Source organism: Chinchilla lanigera, unplaced genomic scaffold (assembly GCF_000276665.1).
Source record: "Chinchilla lanigera isolate Chin_1 unplaced genomic scaffold, ChiLan1.0 scaffold00031, whole genome shotgun sequence".
In the NCBI taxonomy this organism is placed as follows: Eukaryota; Metazoa; Chordata; class Mammalia; order Rodentia; family Chinchillidae; genus Chinchilla; species Chinchilla lanigera.
Window position 1 is genome coordinate 2562121 of NW_004955432.1, and position 20030 is coordinate 2582150.

At 41.8% G+C, this 20030-nt stretch overlaps 1 protein-coding gene across 5 annotated transcripts in view; it reads right to left on the reverse strand.

The window, feature by feature from the left end:
- The window catches only part of Ntrk2 (neurotrophic tyrosine kinase, receptor, type 2), a 345349-nt gene that overhangs the window by 277838 nt on the left and 47481 nt on the right, over positions 1-20030 (reverse strand). For all 5 annotated transcript variants that reach the window (XM_005387932.2, XM_005387931.2, XM_013516029.1 and 2 more), the window contains exons 8-10: positions 16677-16982; positions 5012-5047; positions 2333-2415 (exon numbers count right to left, since the gene is read on the reverse strand). In XM_005387932.2, coding sequence (XP_005387989.1) covers positions 2333-2415; positions 5012-5047; positions 16677-16982 — 425 coding nt within the window. The remainder of the gene's footprint in view (positions 1-2332; positions 2416-5011; positions 5048-16676; positions 16983-20030) is intronic.

Genomic DNA, 20030 nt, shown 5'->3' on the forward strand with positions numbered 1-20030 from the left:
AAAAGGGAAATGAGGAAGGACTGATTGCTGGTTCTTTGGAGGAGCTCCAGTCTTCGCCCTCAGCTTGGATGTTGTCTCTTGTCTTCTGGTGCAGACTATTTGGCTTCTGCCTGGGGTTCTTCAGCCTTCAGACATAGATTCTTCAGCCTTCTGTTGGAAGCCCATCAGCCTCCTGATATGGACTTGCACAGAACACTGCAGTGAGCTCCAAACCTTAGACTGGACCTGTCAGCCTCCAGCATGCAGACACTCTCTGCATGCTTCCTTATCCAACTCTGTAGCTGACCATCATAAACCAATCTTGTAATTACTTATACATTTGTATATATTGTGTTACATCTGTTTTTCTAGTAAACCCTGACTGATACAAGAAGTTTTACTTAAATTGCATTAAGACTGGGAATTATAATAAAAAAAATCCTAGAAAAAAAACCAGAAATTCTGTCACTTGCAGGAAAATGAATGAACCTAAAGGATATGTGACAGTTAGGCTTAATTATCTATTTGATTGACTTGGGAGCCTCCCAGGGGATTAGACACACTTTCTGGTACACACTTTCTGGGTGGGTCATGGAGACATAACCTTGGTGTCTGTATCTGGTTCTCGGCCCTTTCCTCTTTAGCACTGTTCCCTGGCTCTCTTCTCCAGCTACCATGAGATGAGCAGCTTTCTTCTGCCAAAACCCTCCACCAAGATGTTTCTGCTTTGAAGCCAGCCCAGCCATGGACTGACCCCTCTGAAACCTTGAGCCAAACAAACCGTGTCCTCCTTTAATTTGTGAGCAACAGGTATTCGGTCCCAGCAGTGGGAAAGCTGATTAATACAACACATTATGTTAAGTGAAATAAGTTAGGTACAAAAGACAAATACTATATTATGTCACTCATCTGTGGGACATAAAAAAGCTGATTTCATAGAAGCAGAAGGCAGCATGGTGGTGGCTAGCAGAGGTTGGGATGTGGATGGTGTCCTGGAGTGGCTATCAGAGGTTGGGATGTGGATGGTGTCCTGGAGAAGAGGAGAGGGTGGTCAAGAGGTATAAAGTTAAAGTAAAGTTGGAAGAATAAGTTCTGGCATTTGGTTGCACAGCAAGGAAGAACAGAAGGTGACAAGTGGGGGGGGAGCAAGGCCCTTCTGAGGCTACAGTATCACTCCAGAAAGAACAACTGTAAGGGCTTCTCTGTAAGGGCCAGATAGTAAATAGTTGCAGCTTTGCAGGCCATATGGTCTCTGCTGCAACACTCCACCCACCACTGTAGCACAAACATAGCTACAGACAATATACAGGTGAGTGGGCATGACTGTGTTCCAATAAAATTTTATTTATCGTTACTGAAATGTGAATTTCATGGAATTTTTATACGTGAAAAGACATTGTTCTTCTTTTGATTTTTAAAGCCATTTTTAATGTAAAACTATTCTTAGCCCACAAACTTCACAGAAGCATTTGGTGAGGCACACTGAATCCAAAGTCCCTAGTTTGTTGAACTCTGTATTAGCGTACAACAGTGGCTGCCAAGAGGAGACATGTGGATGGATTTGAATTGATAGAGGCAGAGCTCACAGGAAGTGCTGTGTGCACGTGATCAGTGCGGAAAAGAAGAGATCAGAGCCACTGACAGGCCAGTCCCAACCCAGACCCCTGGGATCTGTGGCACCCTTCAGTTGCTTCTCGCTGTGTAATAAGGCTCAATACACGGCCTGTGTTTCCAGACCTGCGTCTCCAACCTTCGCTCTGAGTGTTGCCTGCACATGCTGTACTCACAGAGCAAGTGTCTGCATCACGTTTTCTAACCCGCCAGTTCCTGCTCACCTGGCCCAACTGCCCTTCCCTTCCATGCCTGAAAGTCCACCTCCAACCGTCCTGTGTGAGCCACACATACGCCATCACACCCAGGATCTCCGCCTGAAATGCAGGCTTTTCAATGGCAAATCTGAGTTTTACTGTATTTTTCCATTCTCCAGAAGTGCCTGGATCCCGTACCTTTGGTGAACACTCAATTTTTTATGAAAAATATTTAAGAGGTGAAGATGTGGTCCCTGAATGGAAACACCAGTTACCTGATCTAGTGATCATTTCGTAAAGGACAGATACTTTAAATAGGATCCACTAACCATTAAATATTGTAGACAAAAGAGAAGCAAGTAAGTCGGAGGCTAGATAATACCTTTATTGCTTTTCTTAAACTTTTCCATTAATTCCTCCAACATTTGGTGCCTTGTTTATATTTGAAACCTAAAAATGTCTTGGGGAAGCAACCATAGTACTTCAACATGTGAGCAACTGAAACGGTCGGAGCAATCTAGGAAACACGTGGTTATCACACTCACCGAGAGATGCTCCCGGCCAGTATCGTCAGCCGTGGGTGGGGTTTCACTGCTTCTGTTTGCGGTATCACTCGTTGCAGTCCAGTCTTAAATTGGAGAAAGGGGAAAGAAGGAGCATGAGGTTGTCATTAGGCTGCAACCGTATATGAGACCACAGTAAGAGCCATAGGGAAGCAAGACCAGTCCCCAAAGACTGAACTGCCAACAGCCTGGCCAGGGCTGCTGAGTTAAATCCACTGCAGCACAGGGACTGCCTGATGTTGAAGATTTTTTCAGCAGAGATCTTTATATCACTATTTTGTTGGTCAAATTCTAAATCTGGTTTAGAGTTTCTTCTCTGCACTGAATAGATCCTCTCATTGGTGGAATCTTTAAAATAAACATGAAGGGGAATTGATCATTTAAAAGCCATGGACTTATAGACATGCAAGAGTTTTTAGAGACCAATTCCATCTGCCAATTTTAGAGCTGAGGATTGTCAGCTCAAGAAAGTAAAATGGCTTATCTACAGTCACCTGATGCAAAGGCAGCAGGGTCCAAATATTAACCAGATTTCAAGTGGGCAACACTAATTCCTGGGCAGGTGCATCTTGTTTGAGTAAAGGGAAAATGCTTAAGACAGAGTGGAAGCATCAGCATAGAATTTGGGTCTGCAAAGAAACTTTCTTAAACAGTTCAACATTGCCAATATTTCAGTTTCAGAATCAGTCATTCTGTAGACTAACACAATGCTTAGACTTGTAAGGATGTGCTCTCATTGCATCAAGTCCCAAATCAATTTCAGTCTATATAGATCAGTTTTTTTGTGGTGAGTGAAGTTTTTATTAGCAAAATATTTCCAAGAAAATTCCTGGTGAATCTATTGTAGATGATGTTTCTATAAATGTTTATATTTAATCCTAAATAGGTGCAGCATCTTAAATTCATCCTGAACAAACTATATCATTAACTCAGCCTCGGCTCAACTTCTCTAGGTAGAAGTATTATGGCCTCAGGGCAACCAGTTTAAATTATACAGTATTTTTATTAGCAAAGTGTGCCTTGCAATGTGAGTGAAAAATAACAGAAAAACCACTTATTTTCCATTTGCTGTTTTATTCTTGTACAACTTACTGGCTTCAAATATGAACACATATCACTTTTAGTTTTCCCTCTTCATCTGATTGTCAACCTGTCATGCAATATTTAAATTACTAAAATATCTATAGATTAGTATCATGACATTTTGGCCCAAAGATCAAAGTAGGATTTGAGGTCAGTGGAAAGATGGCATTTTTAAAACCTTGAAGTTACTAAAAAGAAACCCAAAACATAAGTTTAAAATGTAAAATCACAATTCTCATGTAATTCTCTGTGATACAATTTAAGATATTATTTCTTTCAATTATATCAGGACAAATAAAAAGAAAACTTTGCAAATCACGTGCATAAAATCAACCAAACCAAAGCTTAGAAGAAATATGACTTAATATGCATAAGCAGGTAGAGACAACACACTTCCCAATTAAACTCAAGTTAAATACACACACCTTATAATAAACATCCAAACACAGGATGGCCTTCTGGGGAAAAAATTAATGTCCACATGTATGTGTCACATATAAAACTAGAGAATAGAATTTTCTAGAATACATAAATATAACATTTCAACCCATCTAAATTTTAATCATTCTTAAATTTCAAGCCCAATCTTGAAATGCAGCCTGTCCCTTCTCCAAATTTACTGGCTGCATGACCACAAAGGTGCTCTGGAAATCTGTTAAAGACAGGTTATCATACCTAGTGAAACAACCTCGGTTTTCAATCAAAGAGCAAAGTATGATGAAGTACTCAGTCAAAAGCTAGTAATATCAGGACCCTCTTAATTTCTGCCCTTCCACATTCCTGGAATCCTTCATTTGCTTAGGGTTTAAATCTATCCACTTCCAGGGAAACTGGCTCGAACTGGCCCAGGGCTGGGACTAGTTAGTGAAAAGTTAACTCTCCTCCCTTATCAGTAATGAGGGTGAGAATGGACCATGACTCAGCTTACGAAGAGAGTCTGATGGGTTTGGGGGAGGTGCTCTTTCTTCGGGACACCATCAAAGACTCTTCCTTCCCTCCCATCAGTGTAAGTGGCAAGAGTCCTCCTGTCAGCATCCACTTAGAACTGCAAGGAACTCTCCTCCCTCAGTGGAGCTGGTGGGAGGGGCTGGGGAATGTCAAGAGGCACAGAACTGGGGTCCTTGATGATATGGGTGAGCTGCTGGTTTAGCCATCCCTAAAACAAGCCCTTCCTTTGAAGTTCCTCTCTGGGAGCCAAACTTCCTCATTATATGAGAAACCATTTTAAATTGGGTTTACCGGCATAGCCAGAAACCAATACAGTTCCCTTTCCTTGGTAATCATGGCTTTTAAACAGGTAATTAGTTCCCAATTATGGAAACAAAATGTCTGTTACAGCAGAATGGATTGACTACTTCCAAGAACAGAATATGAGAGAGAAAGTGAGGTTTACAGGCACTGTAAATATCCAGGGGAAAATGTCCATCAATACTGAATGATTTTTGTGATGTTATTTCAGCCTACGTAATGCTGAGAGTGTGTATTTAACTGAGTTTAGAGGGCTTCTTTTAGTTGACTTATTTTCATTATGTACAAACATTTTTATAAAGTGCAAAGTGAAGAGAATGTGATAGCTACCTTCATAAAGTTCACCTAGGTAATCTGGGTTGCCACCTAAAAAACAAAACATAGCAAACACGTATAAGTATGTATTTTGGAGTTAAAAATTTACGAACCTATACAAACTAAAATGTGATAAATATGCATTAAAAGTTTTAGGATCAAATAGATTGCTTGATAGGACAGGTAAGTAAAGCCTGAATGTCCCAGTTTACTACATATTAACTCTGTTCCCTTTCCCGGTCCCTTCAATCCTCCAAAAAAAGAAAATGAAATAAAAGAATAACCAGAAATCACAAATCACTTTGGAAAAACTTCAGAGACCAGTAAATTATGATAATTTCTTTTTGTAGACTGTTTCAGTTACATAGTTGGCCGTGCTAATAGTAAAGTTGGTGTATTTATTCCAGAGATAGGTAATTTTCTTACCACTTCTGTTGTTCTCTGGTGGTTCGGGGGTTACTGTCAAGCTAGACACAGCAGGGCCATTTGTATTCATAAACAGATTATTATCACCTGCAGGATCATAACTAAGGTACAGTTTTGCTCTCCCTGGAGTCTGTAGGGAGGTTTCCAAGGTTGGAGAAACACATTTTTTTTTTTTTTTTTTTTTTTTGGTCTTAGCAACACACACACAAAACATGCTTTCTCTGTTGAAATCACTGATACATCAGAGGTTATAAATAAATGTGATATCGGACAGAAAAGTAAAACTATATCAAGTTAATTTTTTGGATGGCCCTGCAGACACCAAGATAATCAGAATATTCTGCTTTAAGATACTCCTATGAAATTTTCCAAAAACACTGAAAAATAATTTTTTTAAACTCAGCATCAGTGAGAACTGATGACAAAAACATTCACTACTGATTCGCTGATTATAGCTAACTGGGTCTCTACATGAAAGTCTACTTGGAAGTGAAATTAAATTTTTCATAACATTTAAGCATTTGCAAAATGAACTTCCAAAGCTCTTTTCTGGACTTCTGGACTTTGCTTGCAGGTAAAATGGTAAAATTCATCAAGCGTGATGCTCACTCAGTTTTCATTTCACTTCCAAACCCTAAGCAGAAAATACCATTAAAATAAAGGGGAATGAGCCAATTTTCTGCTCATGAATTCCCAGTGGATAATCAAGATTAGTCTAAATGAAGAACCACATAAAAGTGGCCCCACTGCTCAAATTAGAATTTTAACACGTTTCAACTCGAAGAATATCTATTTTACCAGGGAAAAATTAAATGGATGGCTGTGTTCCTCGATTCAGGGATGGTGCATACCGCTGAGCAGTCCACCCTCTGCACAACTCCAGGGGCACCGTTCACACTGCAGTCTACGTGACTATCACCACTTGAAATTGTGCAGTGCACAGCCTGTGCAGCCACCTGAGATGGCGCTGCATCTATTCATGCAAATTCATTGATTCCAGTAAATTTCAGTTGCATTTTTTAGGAGTTTCATTACCCCAATACCATCTCTAAGTAGTTTTGAGTTACACTGTATCAGTCTGCATTGTCAGAACTCTTTGTAGCTCACATGTCACCCTGAAAGAGGACTTAAAGGCTGCTCTGCAGTTTAAGGGGTGATTCACAGAAGCAAGAATTCCTACAGTCAGACTGTCTGCTGGCATTTGTATGGCACCTACATCTTCTGAAGTCCTTTCCCTTTGCAAAGACCCTAGACAAAATGGTGTGCACTCACCCTGGAGTCTTCCTCCTGCTACTGAAAGAAAGGTTCCCCCGGCCCACAGGAGCAAGTCACTCCTGGGGCTGCCCTGTAACCCTTCGTTTTGGAAGATCTCACTCTGCTTGCAGCACACGGTGGGGGCCTGTAAGTGTACGTGGCCTCCAGCAGCCACACTGCACTTCTAGACCTCACGGCAGGTGGGCAGGACCTGGCATTCCCTCACTGTAGGTCCTGGCCCTCTTCCTATGCTGGTCAGACTTCTCCTTCTAGCTTCTTCCCAACAAGGCCACCTACCACCCATTGTGAGCCCCACTACGCCAAGACCTAAGAAAGGGATGAGGAGAGATCCCTGACAGGTGGGCCTGGTTGTCCGCATGAAGGTGCAGAGCCTCTCGCCGCACAGCTGAGGGGAGAGGCCATGGCCTGGGATGAGCTCCAGCAAAGTCACTGTGTCCCCTCGTGCAACTCCAAGAGCCTGAGAATTCTGACCTCAACTCATCTTTTCAGGTCATTATAGACATATGTTTGTCAAGTAAGAGGACAGATGCTGTCTTATTTCACAATTATCACCTTGATTTATAATTTGTAAGTATTTGGATTTAAGTGTGCAAACGTGAATTTGTACTACAGTGGCCAACCATAATAGACTGCCTGGGACTAAGTGGCTTCCTGAGGTATTGGACCTTAAGTTTTCAAACTGGGGCAGTCCCAGCCAAACCCATTTGGTCCTTCCAGGTCTGAAGGCTTTCCCTGGATGTGGGGCCTGCATTGCTACACCTGGGAGGAACTGGTCACCAGGTGACTTTGATGTCCTTGTAGACTACACATTTGTTGCGGGGAGGTCTGCAGTCACTGTTTGCTTTTAAACATGCAATCCTACAAAAAATACAAAGACTGAGCAGTCTCAGCCAAGTTTATCTCAACCACACATTTAAACAGCCTCAGTGATTCTGAATGCCTTAGGGGTTCAACACACCTCATCATGAAAGGGAACACCCAAACATACTACCCACAGGAGACCTGGGAGAGATCCGAGAACATCAAACTAACTTACAGTAGCAAATGTTGGGGATGGAAAACTGGGACTTGAGGTGGGATCACAAATAAAATATTAGCCCATAATCTAAAAAACAGTTCCTTTTCCAGATTTATGACTCAGACCAGTGCATGCTTTCTCCACCAAGTTCACCCACAAAACAAATAGGCCACATCTAAACTTTGTAAAAAGCACCATTCATCTCTAACGTGTATGAGAAGTACTGTCACTTAGCATGCATTCTAAGTAACAAGCAGAGGCAGTGTAATATTGTGAAAAGTTCAGGAAGACCATGTACCTCTGCAGAGGATGTGCTCTCCACAGGAAAGAAATGCCTCACAGCCTGCAAAGGCCTAGGGAGTTCAGCCTGGGTCTGGGAAGGATGCACGGATTGCGGGTTCATGAAATGCAGGAGCTCCCCATCACTCATATTAAACGCAGACACAGAAAAAAATTAACACTCCCCTTTTAGGCTTCTGGCAATGGACACATTTGAGAATATCTCACCCTTTTTAATTATAATTTTTGCTTCATTTTACTTAGTTTAAATATTTGATATATACTGCTATATACTGTGATGCGATGAATTTAAGAAGAGAGCCCTTTTGGAGAGATTTAGGGCTTAAATGGGGCAAAAACAAACCCTGGCTATGAGGGTTTGTTTCCTCCAAGAAAGTGAGTGAATCATGCCCTTGTAGTGGAGATTTGAGAGTATCATTATGTTTCCTGGGATGCTACCTGAACAGCTCTCATCAAGGAAGAAATAGCAGATTCGCTGGGCAGCAAGAAGTGACTTGCTTCTGGAAAAGAAACTCAGGCATAAAGTACGGAAATCTGGAAACTCTGTTGAACCTAAAGGGATTATAAACAGGTGGCAGGCAGTTTGATCCCTCCACAGTGCAGGATGGAGGCTGTAGTCCCTTCACAACTTAGACAAGATGAGGGCCAAGCACCGAGCGCTGCTAGTGCAGGGGGCAAACACTGCCTTCAGAGGAGTCTAATGAGTGTCCTGAATGCCATGCACCCTTTTGCTTTGTTTTTGACCTGAGGAATGTTGTCAGGAATTATGGGAAGACAGTAACAGGTCCAAAGAGCTCCAAGTGAAAAGGACAGCTTGATAGTACAATAGCTCCAGACTAAGCAAGCAATGTCTACACTTCCAAGAGGCCATCCACTAAGGCTGTGAAGCTTCTAAATATCAAAGATGAAATCAGATTTTTTTTTCAAACGTACTTCACCATCCTCTTAACCACATGCTAAGTGACCTAAAATGAAGGCCTTTTTATTTTCAGTTTCTAATCTGTTACAGTTTCTAAGTAAATCTTAGTATTTTATGTAAATCTTCATGAGTAAGTTCTGACTTGATAATAGTAAGACACTAGAGTGAAAGGAAAAACACATTTGTAGGATTAAAAAAGCAAATGGGGAAGAGAGAGGTAGCCTGACAGTAGAAGTCATTCTGCATTCTGCCACCAGGATAAAAATAATGATGAGTCCAGGAAAACACATCTGTTTCCTTCCTTTCAGCTTTCTTAGTCTCACTCTCTGACGTCCTTTAAAAGAAAGAAAGAAAAAGACTGTCTACAAGTTCCATTTCCAAAATATTTCCAAGAACTCCTCATGATAAAACTGTATAAAACTATTGGTTCTCTTCACCAAACTCCTCCTTACAATGCTTTCCACTGTGTGGTGCTCAGCTTTAGGCAGTCAGGTCCTTTTCCCCCCTCACCTCCTTAACAGAACACCAAATTCCAGAACCCCAAACAAGGATATTTAGTCAGCTTTCCCGCCACTCAGTCAAAAACCTGACACAACTACAAAGAAAGGTTTAGTTTGGCTCATGCTCTGTGGTGAGTCAGTCCATGGTTGGTTGGCTCCAGGGCAGAATTGCCATGGTGGCAAAGCATGGTACACCAAAGTCACTCGTCCTATGGCAGCCAGCAAGTGGAGAGAGAAGAGAAGAGCCTGGCATGAAATACACAGGCCAGGCCCAGTGACTCGCCCCTTCCTACCAGGCCATACCTCTGAACAATATAATCAGCTGTGAACTCATCAGTAGACTAAGCCACTGAAGAATACAGTGCCCCATGATCCAGTCACCTTCTAAAAATTCCATCTCTGAACATGAGACTTTGGGGGTTATTTCAGACTTAGACCATTACAATGGAGGATTCAGATGTCTAGATTTCATTTCTGCCTGAGCCACTAATTTGCTAGGCAGCAGTGGGAATCTCTTTACTTTTTGTGTAACAAAGGAGGATTCCACAGGACAGGAGAGGATAATAGCATTGGCTTTGGCAACTCCTCAGGAGTTTCAGAAAGCATAATTAATTAACATTAGTCCTCTTGAGATATAAAAAGCTATTTAAGTATAAGTCTTAATTATCATGATTATTATGAGCCTGTGGCCAACCTTACTTGTCTCAGTTATTCAAGACATGAAAGCAGGTAGAACGAACTTTCCTGTCTTTCACCCTAAGAACAATAATAATAAATGAGTCATAACAAATCAACAAATGGTCTAAGGAACAAGTGTGGGGGATACATTTTCTCAATGAGTAACTTTGGGAGGAATTTGTGTCCTTTGGCCTATGTAAGTGCACTGAATCTAAATCTGATAGCTGGGGACAATTCGAAGTGCTGCAAGAGTGCTAGTCCATCCAGACATCCCAGAACTTCTCAGAAACCAGCACAGAAGAAGCTGTGGGAAAAACTCTTCCAATATTTATAGTTTGTTCCTGACATGCATTTCGCATAGGAGACAACTGCTCCTGAATTAGGAAGCATAAGTCACTACCTCCCACTGCTGTGTGAATGAACATTCTCCCGCTGTGACATTCTTTCTGAATGAGTGGGCCAGAGAGACGTTCTCTGCGCACTGCCTAAAGGATAGGAAGCTTTAAAGCAAGGTTCCGGGAGCTTGGTTCCAAGGCACAACACTAAACCACTGGGCAATGTCTAACCAGCATGTTCACACTTAGAGATACAGCTGACCTTCAAGATGCTTGGAACTTGTGCTATCTGACCAAAAGACATTAACGAAGGCTCCAGGTCTCTCTCTCATGCCAGAATCATGACAGATCTCTCTGCTATTCATTTCTGCTTCAAATTGTGCTGAAAAGAAAATCCTCATCATTTCTAATCTCCACTCTGTCTCTTCACTATTGCCTGTTCATGAAAATACTTTTCCATGTATAGGATTGAATTCCAGCAGCAGCCACTGAAGGCATCAATTTCATCTTGCACATGTCTTTATTTTTGGCCTGTAAGCTAAATAGGATATATCAGAATCTTTGAAAAACCCTTACATAACCCCTCATGCTTCACATCTATGTGCCTGCAACCACTGTCTCAACTTTTTCTTCTCTCTCCTAAACCTCCATGAGCCACGTATTAAATTCATCCTACTTTTTGCCAAACTCAATTATAGGGCATCTCTTCTGTCTTTTGGTCATTGACATGATCTGATATCTTTAGAGAGACTCAGGGAATTGAACCTGACAGGTGTTAGAATAGTCTCTCTAGCACCCCTTTCCCTCAGGCTCTGTGGGGCAGCAGTGAATGCAGTGTGGGCCATGGACTGGGTCAGAAAGTCTGTTTTAAATGCAGCATTTTTGGCCTTTTTCCAGATCTATGGAACCATAATCTGCATTTTAACAGGGTTCCCAGGAGTTTTGCATAGATATTAAACTTTGAGAAACCTGGTTCAAAACTTTTAAGTTTCACCAGAGTCAAAAGCCACAAAGGCTGTGGGGAAAAAGGAACCTTTCTTGACAGTTGGTGGGAGTGTAGACTGGCGCAACCACCGTGGAAATCAATGCCAACAAATCAGACTAGAGGTTCCATTCGACCCAGCTATTCCCCTTCTGGGAATCTTAAAAACATCAGACCACAGTGATATATGCATACTCGTGTTTATAGCACCAAGCTTTATAATAGCTAAATCCTGGAAACAACCCAAATGCCCATCAACCAATGACCGGATAAAGAAGACGTGGGGTTTTTATATAATGGAGTACTACTCTGCCATAAACACGGATAAGCTTGAGACATTTCTAGCTAAATGGATGCACACTGAAGACATACTCTTAAGTGAAATAAGCCAGATGCACATGTGTAAATACCACTTTGTTTCTCTGGTGTGAGAAACTAAAAGTGTAAATAAGGACAAAAATATATAATAGATATTGTGAAATAGGAAGAAAATGTTCAAATGGGAAGGGGAAATAAGGATGGAGGAGGGGGAAAGGAAGGAAGGGAAAAGAAAAAAACTGATGAGAAAAGGACTAATGGAAACAAAGTTCTGTAAACAAGGAGGGGGAAAGAGGTAGAAGGGAGGGTAGGGGAATAGGAAAAAATAGAATCAAGTTATATCATGTACAGGTATAAATTCCCTATGATGGATGTGATCATTATATATTCCTAAAATGTACCAATAAATGTAATTGATTTTTCAAAAAGTCACAAAGGATAATGATTTTTGAATGAATGAAACATAAAGCAATGGCTTGACATCAAAATACTGAGAAGAGGGTTTCCCTGGAAAATGACTATTACAGATGAAGGCAGGAGATGGGTTCTGACCCCAGTGACACACCTCCAGGCTCCATTACAAAGAGGACAGGGAAAAAGGAAAGAGCTCAGACACCCTAGGGTGCTTACCCTCAGCCACTCTTCTGAGAAACTAAGCTTTGACTCCATTTTCTCCTTAGAGGACCAAGTCTAGAATGCTCCACAGTAAAACGACAAACCTAAGCTTCTAGATAAGGGAGGAAAAGCCAGTGCTGCAGTACAAGCATCTGGGCAGACACTTTCTCTCTAACAGCAGAAAGGGAGGTGAGAACTGCCCATCTTTGTATTATACCAGCAACATCCACAGGAGCGGGCAGGCACCTGCCAAGGTGTCAGGGGCAACAGTGGGCACTCCCAGTGTGCTCCACTTTACAACAACCTCCCAAGTAGGTGCTGGAACTCACTCCAAAAACAGCTCCAAGCCACACAGGTCATGAGACTGAATCAGGTCTGAATCCAAGACACAAAACCTTCCTGCCATGCCCAAGCCGCCCTTTGTGGAGAGTGTGGCCTAACTATGCTTAAGATTCCAGGTTCAAATGTAAGCACTGAGCAAGTCATTTGAATCAGTAGCAAGTGACGGGCATTTAACTCATTAAAAATGCAGTCTTCACAATCCCACCCATTCCCTTATTGTAGACTTATTGCCTGCAGTTTCCACAGACCTTTAGCTGGCGCCTGACTGGTATTGGGACCAAGTGTCCCTGGGGATTTGAAGCAGGTCTCTGAGAGCCAGGAAGAAGGCAACCGCAGAGAGGAGAAGGGGCAGGAATGAAAGCCCCGATGCTTCTCCACATTTCACCCTCCTCTTTCTGGTTTGTTGGAGTGTTTCCTCCACTGGGAAGAGGGGCTGTTTTGGGCCCCTAGACCTGTGCCTCACCTCTGTTGCCTTTCTGAGAAGTAGGAAGCATTCACATAGTTTCGGGCTCTGTAACTCACTACGAGGGACGGCCCTGTACCCTTTACTTCTCAGCCTTCCACAGACTTACTATGTGGTTCAAATTCCCCAGATTCTAACAGGACCTTAAGCCAGACTCTCCCTGCCACAGTAAATGACATCAAAGTGGACATTAAGCACTCAGATGCGGAATTAACAAACAACCTGCCTGTGAGTTGGGCTCATGTACTTTGAAACATCTGACTCACCTTGAGACTTTAAGTAGTCTGAGGAGGGAAAAATGAGAAAGGACTAACAAAGAAATTTTCTCTGGGGAAGTGCTGTCGTGCTATTTCCCCTACCACAGTCTGCCACAGCACACTTTGAGAGCTTCAGCCATATTCCCAGCACAGAGAAGGCTCGGGGGATCAGGCCTGGCCCTGGCATAAAAGGTGAAGGCAGCCCTGAGCACAAAACCACCAGCAAACAAACTTCCCTGCCAGCCCACACCCTCACCTTCTTCCACCTACACAGCAAAGGGGCTAAAACCACAGGGACTGCGACCCGACCCGCTGCCTATCACACCAGCCTGAAGGTGGGAAGCAGAGGCAGCTGGCCATGAGATCAAGCCCAGCGTTTTGATTTTGAACTCAGGTGGGACATGATGTTTCTCAGTTGAGAGTGCGTCTGTACTCCGAAATAACAAAGGGTTATCTGTTACTCAGTCATGACCAGCAAAATCTTCAGTGGCTGAGAGTTCTCCCCAAGAGCAGTAACATCTTCACTGGTGGCTCTTGTTTATTTGGTTACGTGTTTTGATCTCTTTCAACACTTTTCATTCCCTTGCTTCAAAAATGCATTCCAAAGGGACCTTCTACACCTGTGGAGGTGAGCCCATGGCACTCATGCCACAGCCAGCTTTTTCTTCTCATTTGAAACTGCTCAAAGGTTCACCACCACTGACCTAAGCTGAATGAGCAGCACACCCTTTAGGGTACCAGGGCTAGCATCCTAATTTTTCTAGCTCCAGGTAGACAGGCAGCCTGCTTCATGGTGAGCCTGGACTGCTTGTTTCCTTTTAAGACAGGAAACTTCCACTGTGAAAAAAAAATTAAAAATAAAGGAATTTCATCCAAAACACTTCTGGTAAAAGTACAGTAGATGAAATGTCTCCGAAAGGTTTGTGAGAGCTAAACTTCATCAATTACTGTATGATGACAGCAGAAATACTGAAGGAATGTGAAGGCAAACCTAACCTGTTGTCCTTCACTTGGAATGTACCATCAAGGAATTGTTTTTTCTATTTGTTTATTTTTCTTTAGTTTTAAGAGAGGTTAAGAGGCAAAGGAAGCAGTTGTAAGAAAGGTCATTGTTTGAATGCTATGACTCTCACAAATACCCACAAAGATTCCATCCCACAATTTCAAATTGGTCCCACTGGTTTATGACCCATTAGGGCCATTTATATCCACTATCACCCTAGGCCAACTCTCTGCCATTTCCACTTCCATTTATTACCCTTTCCTAGATGGTTCTTGAATAAATAAAGGGGAAAAAATCAGCATTTTTATAAATAATTATTCCCTGAAAATATTTGAGAGACTTGAACTTATTGTTATGCCAGAAAACAACACTTTCTCATCATCAGTTAGGTTAAAAGTAAAAGAAATAATACCAAAAATAAATGAGGCCACATGAATAAGTTCAGCTCTACCAAATGTTGGCATCGTACAGAAACATTCAAAGAAAATACATCAAAATCCCACCTAAAATAGAAGCTATTGACTTCACACTGTTCAGATATCAAAAGATAAAGCCCTGCTTCTGATGGCTTTTAAACTCCAGACCTTCACTTCAAACCAGGCTTCACCACCAACGGTTTCAAAAAGCCATGGTGGTTTTAAAATTCAAGTGAAGCCTTTAGCTGAGTGAACAGCAGTGTCCCAATGTCAGTTTCCTCATGGACACAAATGTACCACAGTACAGTGACGCTTCAGTTCACAGACTCAATCCTTTTCACAATTCTGGTTGCAGAATTCATTCCCCCAGAATTACATTCGTGAACCGAGGTACGACTGTAATGCAAGATGTGAGCATGCGGAAATACTGGCCATGGTCTCGGGAAGCTCTAAACTATCTCTGTAATTTTTCTACCCATTTAAAATCACAAATAAGAAGTTTATTAAAAACAAACCAAAAGCTGTTGCTTCAAACCAGAGTCTCCAATCTCCTGAATTCTGAAGCTGCAATTCCCAAAAATACACAGGAGGAAACACAGTCAGCTAGCGATTTACTACAGACACACAGCCGGGCAGCTACACTCCAGTTAGGGGAGGAAGATTTAATGGGAATGACTGCAACAACCATGATGTGCAGGCATCGCATCCAAACATGAGCTGCTTTATGTGCTCCTGAAAGGCTGCTGGTAAATCAAACTTACATAATTCAAATCGCCTTTTGAACACACTGTGGAAGCCTGTGCATTTGAAAAGATGGTCAGCAAATACAGGGTAATGAGAATAATTTCGTTTTTATTTACTGTTTGGCAAAGGTAGCTCTGCAGGAATCTCCTCTGTCCCTAGCACTGCCCTGTGAGCCAACAGGTACAGGGAGCCCCTCAGTTCAGATTTCCAGACAGGTACTTTCCCTTCCTTCTGCCAGATCATCTCCCTGTGACTCTAGCTCACAGCTGCTGTGATGAGGCCTTCTACCCCTGCACAACAAAGGCCAGCTGTAGAGAGGATCCCAGATGCCAGGCACCATTCTCCCAACCCAAACCACTAGGTACCATCGCCACTCCCAGAAACCCAAGTCAGGAACTGATAAGCGGGTGGCTTGACTCAGGCAAGCCAAATTGGCAACACTGTCCACGATACTGGCTTCTGACCTGTGGATGAAAATGCAGAATTCTACGCTATAAGTGTAAAGTGTAAGAAACTCATCTTAAATATTTCATGAGCCAAAAAAACACAGTTCCATAGGTTTCACCACTGTGGGTATAAAAATCTCATTAGAGACAATAATAATGCTTCACTCATGAACTCTCAGATAGATTCATTAGTAATCCTGTGAATATCAGATGCCTACTCAAGATTATTTGCGTATTTATTATTATCTCCCATCACCCCCATGGAGCAGTACAAATCTTGGCCCCTTGATGTGGCCTTAGCCCTGTGACTTTGTTGTGACCACTGGCCTACAGGCTAAGGAGCAGGACTCCGGACCAAAACTCAGACCTTTTGGAACCTTGCACGTTTCTGGTTGTCCTCTTAACAACCTGTGCTTGCCTTAAGAAGCAGGTCTCCTGTGTGTCTGCCATCTCTTCACCCTGCACTCCAGAGTAAATATACATGGAGTAAAACCACTTCAGCTGAGTACAGACCCACAATCAAGACTAAATCCCAGTGCTTTAAATTGCTGGGCTTGGGGGTGGTTTTATCGTACATGATTTTGTCAAGAGCGCGGTAACAGACCCTGCCCTCTCCTCAAGTGCAAAAGCTGTGGATACTCACCATCGATGTCCCCAGGCCAGCCCATGAAGTGAGCAGAGATCTGTCTCTCGTCTTTCCCATACTCATTCTGGGCGATGAGCGTGTAGTCCCCATTGTTCATGTGGGTGGGATTATCCAGCTGGAGGCAGCCGTGGTACTCCGTGTGATTAGTAACGTGAATTTTAGTACAGATGTATTTGGACTCATTCAGTATTGCCCCATTATAGAACCACTGAAGCGCTGGCTTGGGGTTGCCTTTCACAGTGAATGGGATGCACCAGTGGTGGTCTGAGGTTGGAGATTCGAGAAATGTGATAGTTGGTGCAACTAAATTGAAAAAGAGAGAGTTAATAGCATCAGAAAGCTCAGAATTCTTCCAGTCTCCAGATTTCTGTGTCATTGATAAGGGACGTCATTCAACCATTTTGAATGTTGGCTATGTCGGAGCTGAGAAAACACATAACCAATAACTTAGGAACCCACCACTATTTTGCTTCGTATCATCACAGAGGTTAAATTAACTTCCCACAGGGAGCTTTGGAGAGACTCCCTGCTCCGCTCAGTTTAAGACCTATACATTGCAGCCCCTTTCAAAGCCTTTCTGTGCACATAAGAACCAGCCCCAGACAGGTGTAAGAGATTTCTGAAGGTAGAAATGGCTCATACGGCCTCTGCTTGGGGTTCTAATACACCGTCCTTCATATTATACAAGTTCTCCACCAAACATAAGGAGAGGTACTATTTTCATGGCACCAATAATCCCTAAAGACATCTCCCCTAAGTGATCCGGATAACAACAAACATGACTTTGATATTTTACTGATCTCATAGAACTTTTCTTTTCCTTGTTTTTTTCCTTTGGCATCAGGAATCAAACTCAAGACCTTGCACTTGCCAGGCAGACACTATATCCCCAACTTTCACATAATTTTTCTAAAACAGATCACACTGATCAAAACAATGAATGCTGATATTGATGCTATTGAGTACCATAAGGTATGAAACCTTGATTTTCTTTTTTACTGCTTGCCAATATCAAAGACTTTTTTTAAAAAGCATTGAATTGCAGGGCATGATCTGTAATCCCAGCATTCAGGAGGCTGAGGTAGGAAGATCCAGGAGTACGAGGCCAACCTAGGCTACAAAGTGAGTTCAAGGCCAGCCTGAACCTCATAGTGAGACCTTGTCTCAAAAAACCAAAAAAATAAAAAATAAGATAAAATAAAAAGCATTAAATAATAATAGGTCCCATTTTTGCTAGATTCTAGATGTCAATGTTTTGATCCTTTGAATGTCTGAGGTCTAATTTAAGCCTGAAAAAACAGACTAGAGATTATTTCATCTTTAAGTATATAGTACTTCATGCTTTTGAAAAATAAACATTCTCAAGCAGTATCTTTTAACAGAATAGTTATTTTGAGTGAAGGTATCTCAAAATCACTCATCATTGTTTATCTTAATGTGGCCTACCTTTGATAATTATTACATAAATAACTCTGAGACCAGATATCCCTGAAAAGTTTCATGTGGTAATAGGAGAGTCTTTGCAGAGGTAGGTGGATCTGGATTGTGTGATGCTGGGGTCAAAGATACATGACTACTAAATTAGTCCACCAATTGGTTTGGCATAGTTCTGAGTGTGGATAACGGGAAGACCCACCCTATGTGTGAGTGCTACCCACCCTAAGGGCGTGTAGCCTGGATAAAATGCAAGGGACAGAAAGAAGGCTGCTGCTGTTGCTTGCTGTTTGCTACTTTACTGCTTTGCTGCCTTCTGCCTTCCATGAATGGTTTCTCCTCTGTGATGCCCTTCTGCCATGCCAACCTACCTTGGAGCCAGCCAATTATGGACTGTAAACTTTAAGCACTGTGACCTACAAATAACTTTTTCCTCTAACTCTGGGTCCTGGGTATTTTGTCTCAGCAACAAAAAAAAAGTAACTAAGACAAGACCCAATGTTTGTCCTGTAAAGAAACCAAAGTCTGGTGAGGTCAGGTCAGTCGGTAAAGATTACTGAGAGAGACTGACTTGGGATGGGGCACAGGCTAATCCAGCAGCCTTCATACATGGTTTCTTCAATGTACATGTTTAGCACACAGGCTAATCCAGCAGCCTTCATACATGGTTTCTTCAATGTACATGTTTAGCACACAAAAGGAAAAAGTGTAAATCATGGAAGCCGACAGAACCACTGGGAGTGACGTCTTCCAATGGCTATCTCAGTTGTTAATATTCCTTATTCCTTCTACTCTTTATCTAAACTTTAAGAGATAAGCTCAACTCTTTAACTCTGACAATCACATAGACAGTCCAAGCATCTTTCAGGGAAAGCAGATAATCTGACGCTGCCCTCTTTGTGTTCACATAAATCATTCCAGAATTTACCAAAGAAAAAGCAAAGCTGGAAAAGAATCTAATTAACTTTTACAATCTTCAGAAAGATTTCCAGTTACCAGTGGAATTCCTCACCACTGGGCATGTAGAGTTACTTAATTCTGCAAATGTGTATTGTTTCAGGGTCCCTCACTTGAGAAAATATAAAATTACAAAATCTAAATTTGCAAAGTTTGATTGTATGCCTTACCAAATATTTCTCAAAGGCCTTCGTTAAAAAGTCTTTGGAAAACAAAATAGCTTTTAATATATAATGGATTCCCTCTATAAAAATTTAACTTAAACACAATATGGGAGCTCCATTATTTAGAGTAAGGTGTACACCTGCGTAGATGCATATACATGTAGGTCTGGTTATAAACCAGCCACAGAAGGGCCCACAGCATGGGCAAAGTCCATACTTACCTCCCATGACCCCTGCCCAAAATCCACTTATCCCTTCCACCAGTTTAGACAAGCTTTGAGTGAGGTGGTGACTTTAGGGCATAAAGCTGTAAGCTGGTTACATATGTTTGGGAATAACATTGACCTCAGGCTTGTGGGTCAATCAAAATGATGAGAAATTCTAAGTCCAGTATCCTCAAAGTGTTGCGATGATACTGAGAATGACCAAAGATCATGATTTGTGAGTTCAGTCTCAACAGCAATGTGAAGTACCTGTGTGATTTTCATTTAATACATGTTCACACTTAACGCTGCAGTCTAGTATTTGAAGATATGTTATTATATTTGAAATACCAGAAAACAACGCATGTTTATGCTTAACTAAGAAGCACTGATATCTTATAGCATAGCTTCAAGGCACCTAGAAGTTTAAGACAAGAATAATAAATTTTTTAGCAGATTATAACTCTCAGTGATTTAAATATGATGCTTCTTACCTTCTCATAGAAACTTTATGTGAAGCTAATAAAGTTGCACTGTATCAATGACACAGTCAAGTGTTGGTGAAGAGCCAGCAAAAGCTTTAGGTATCGCTA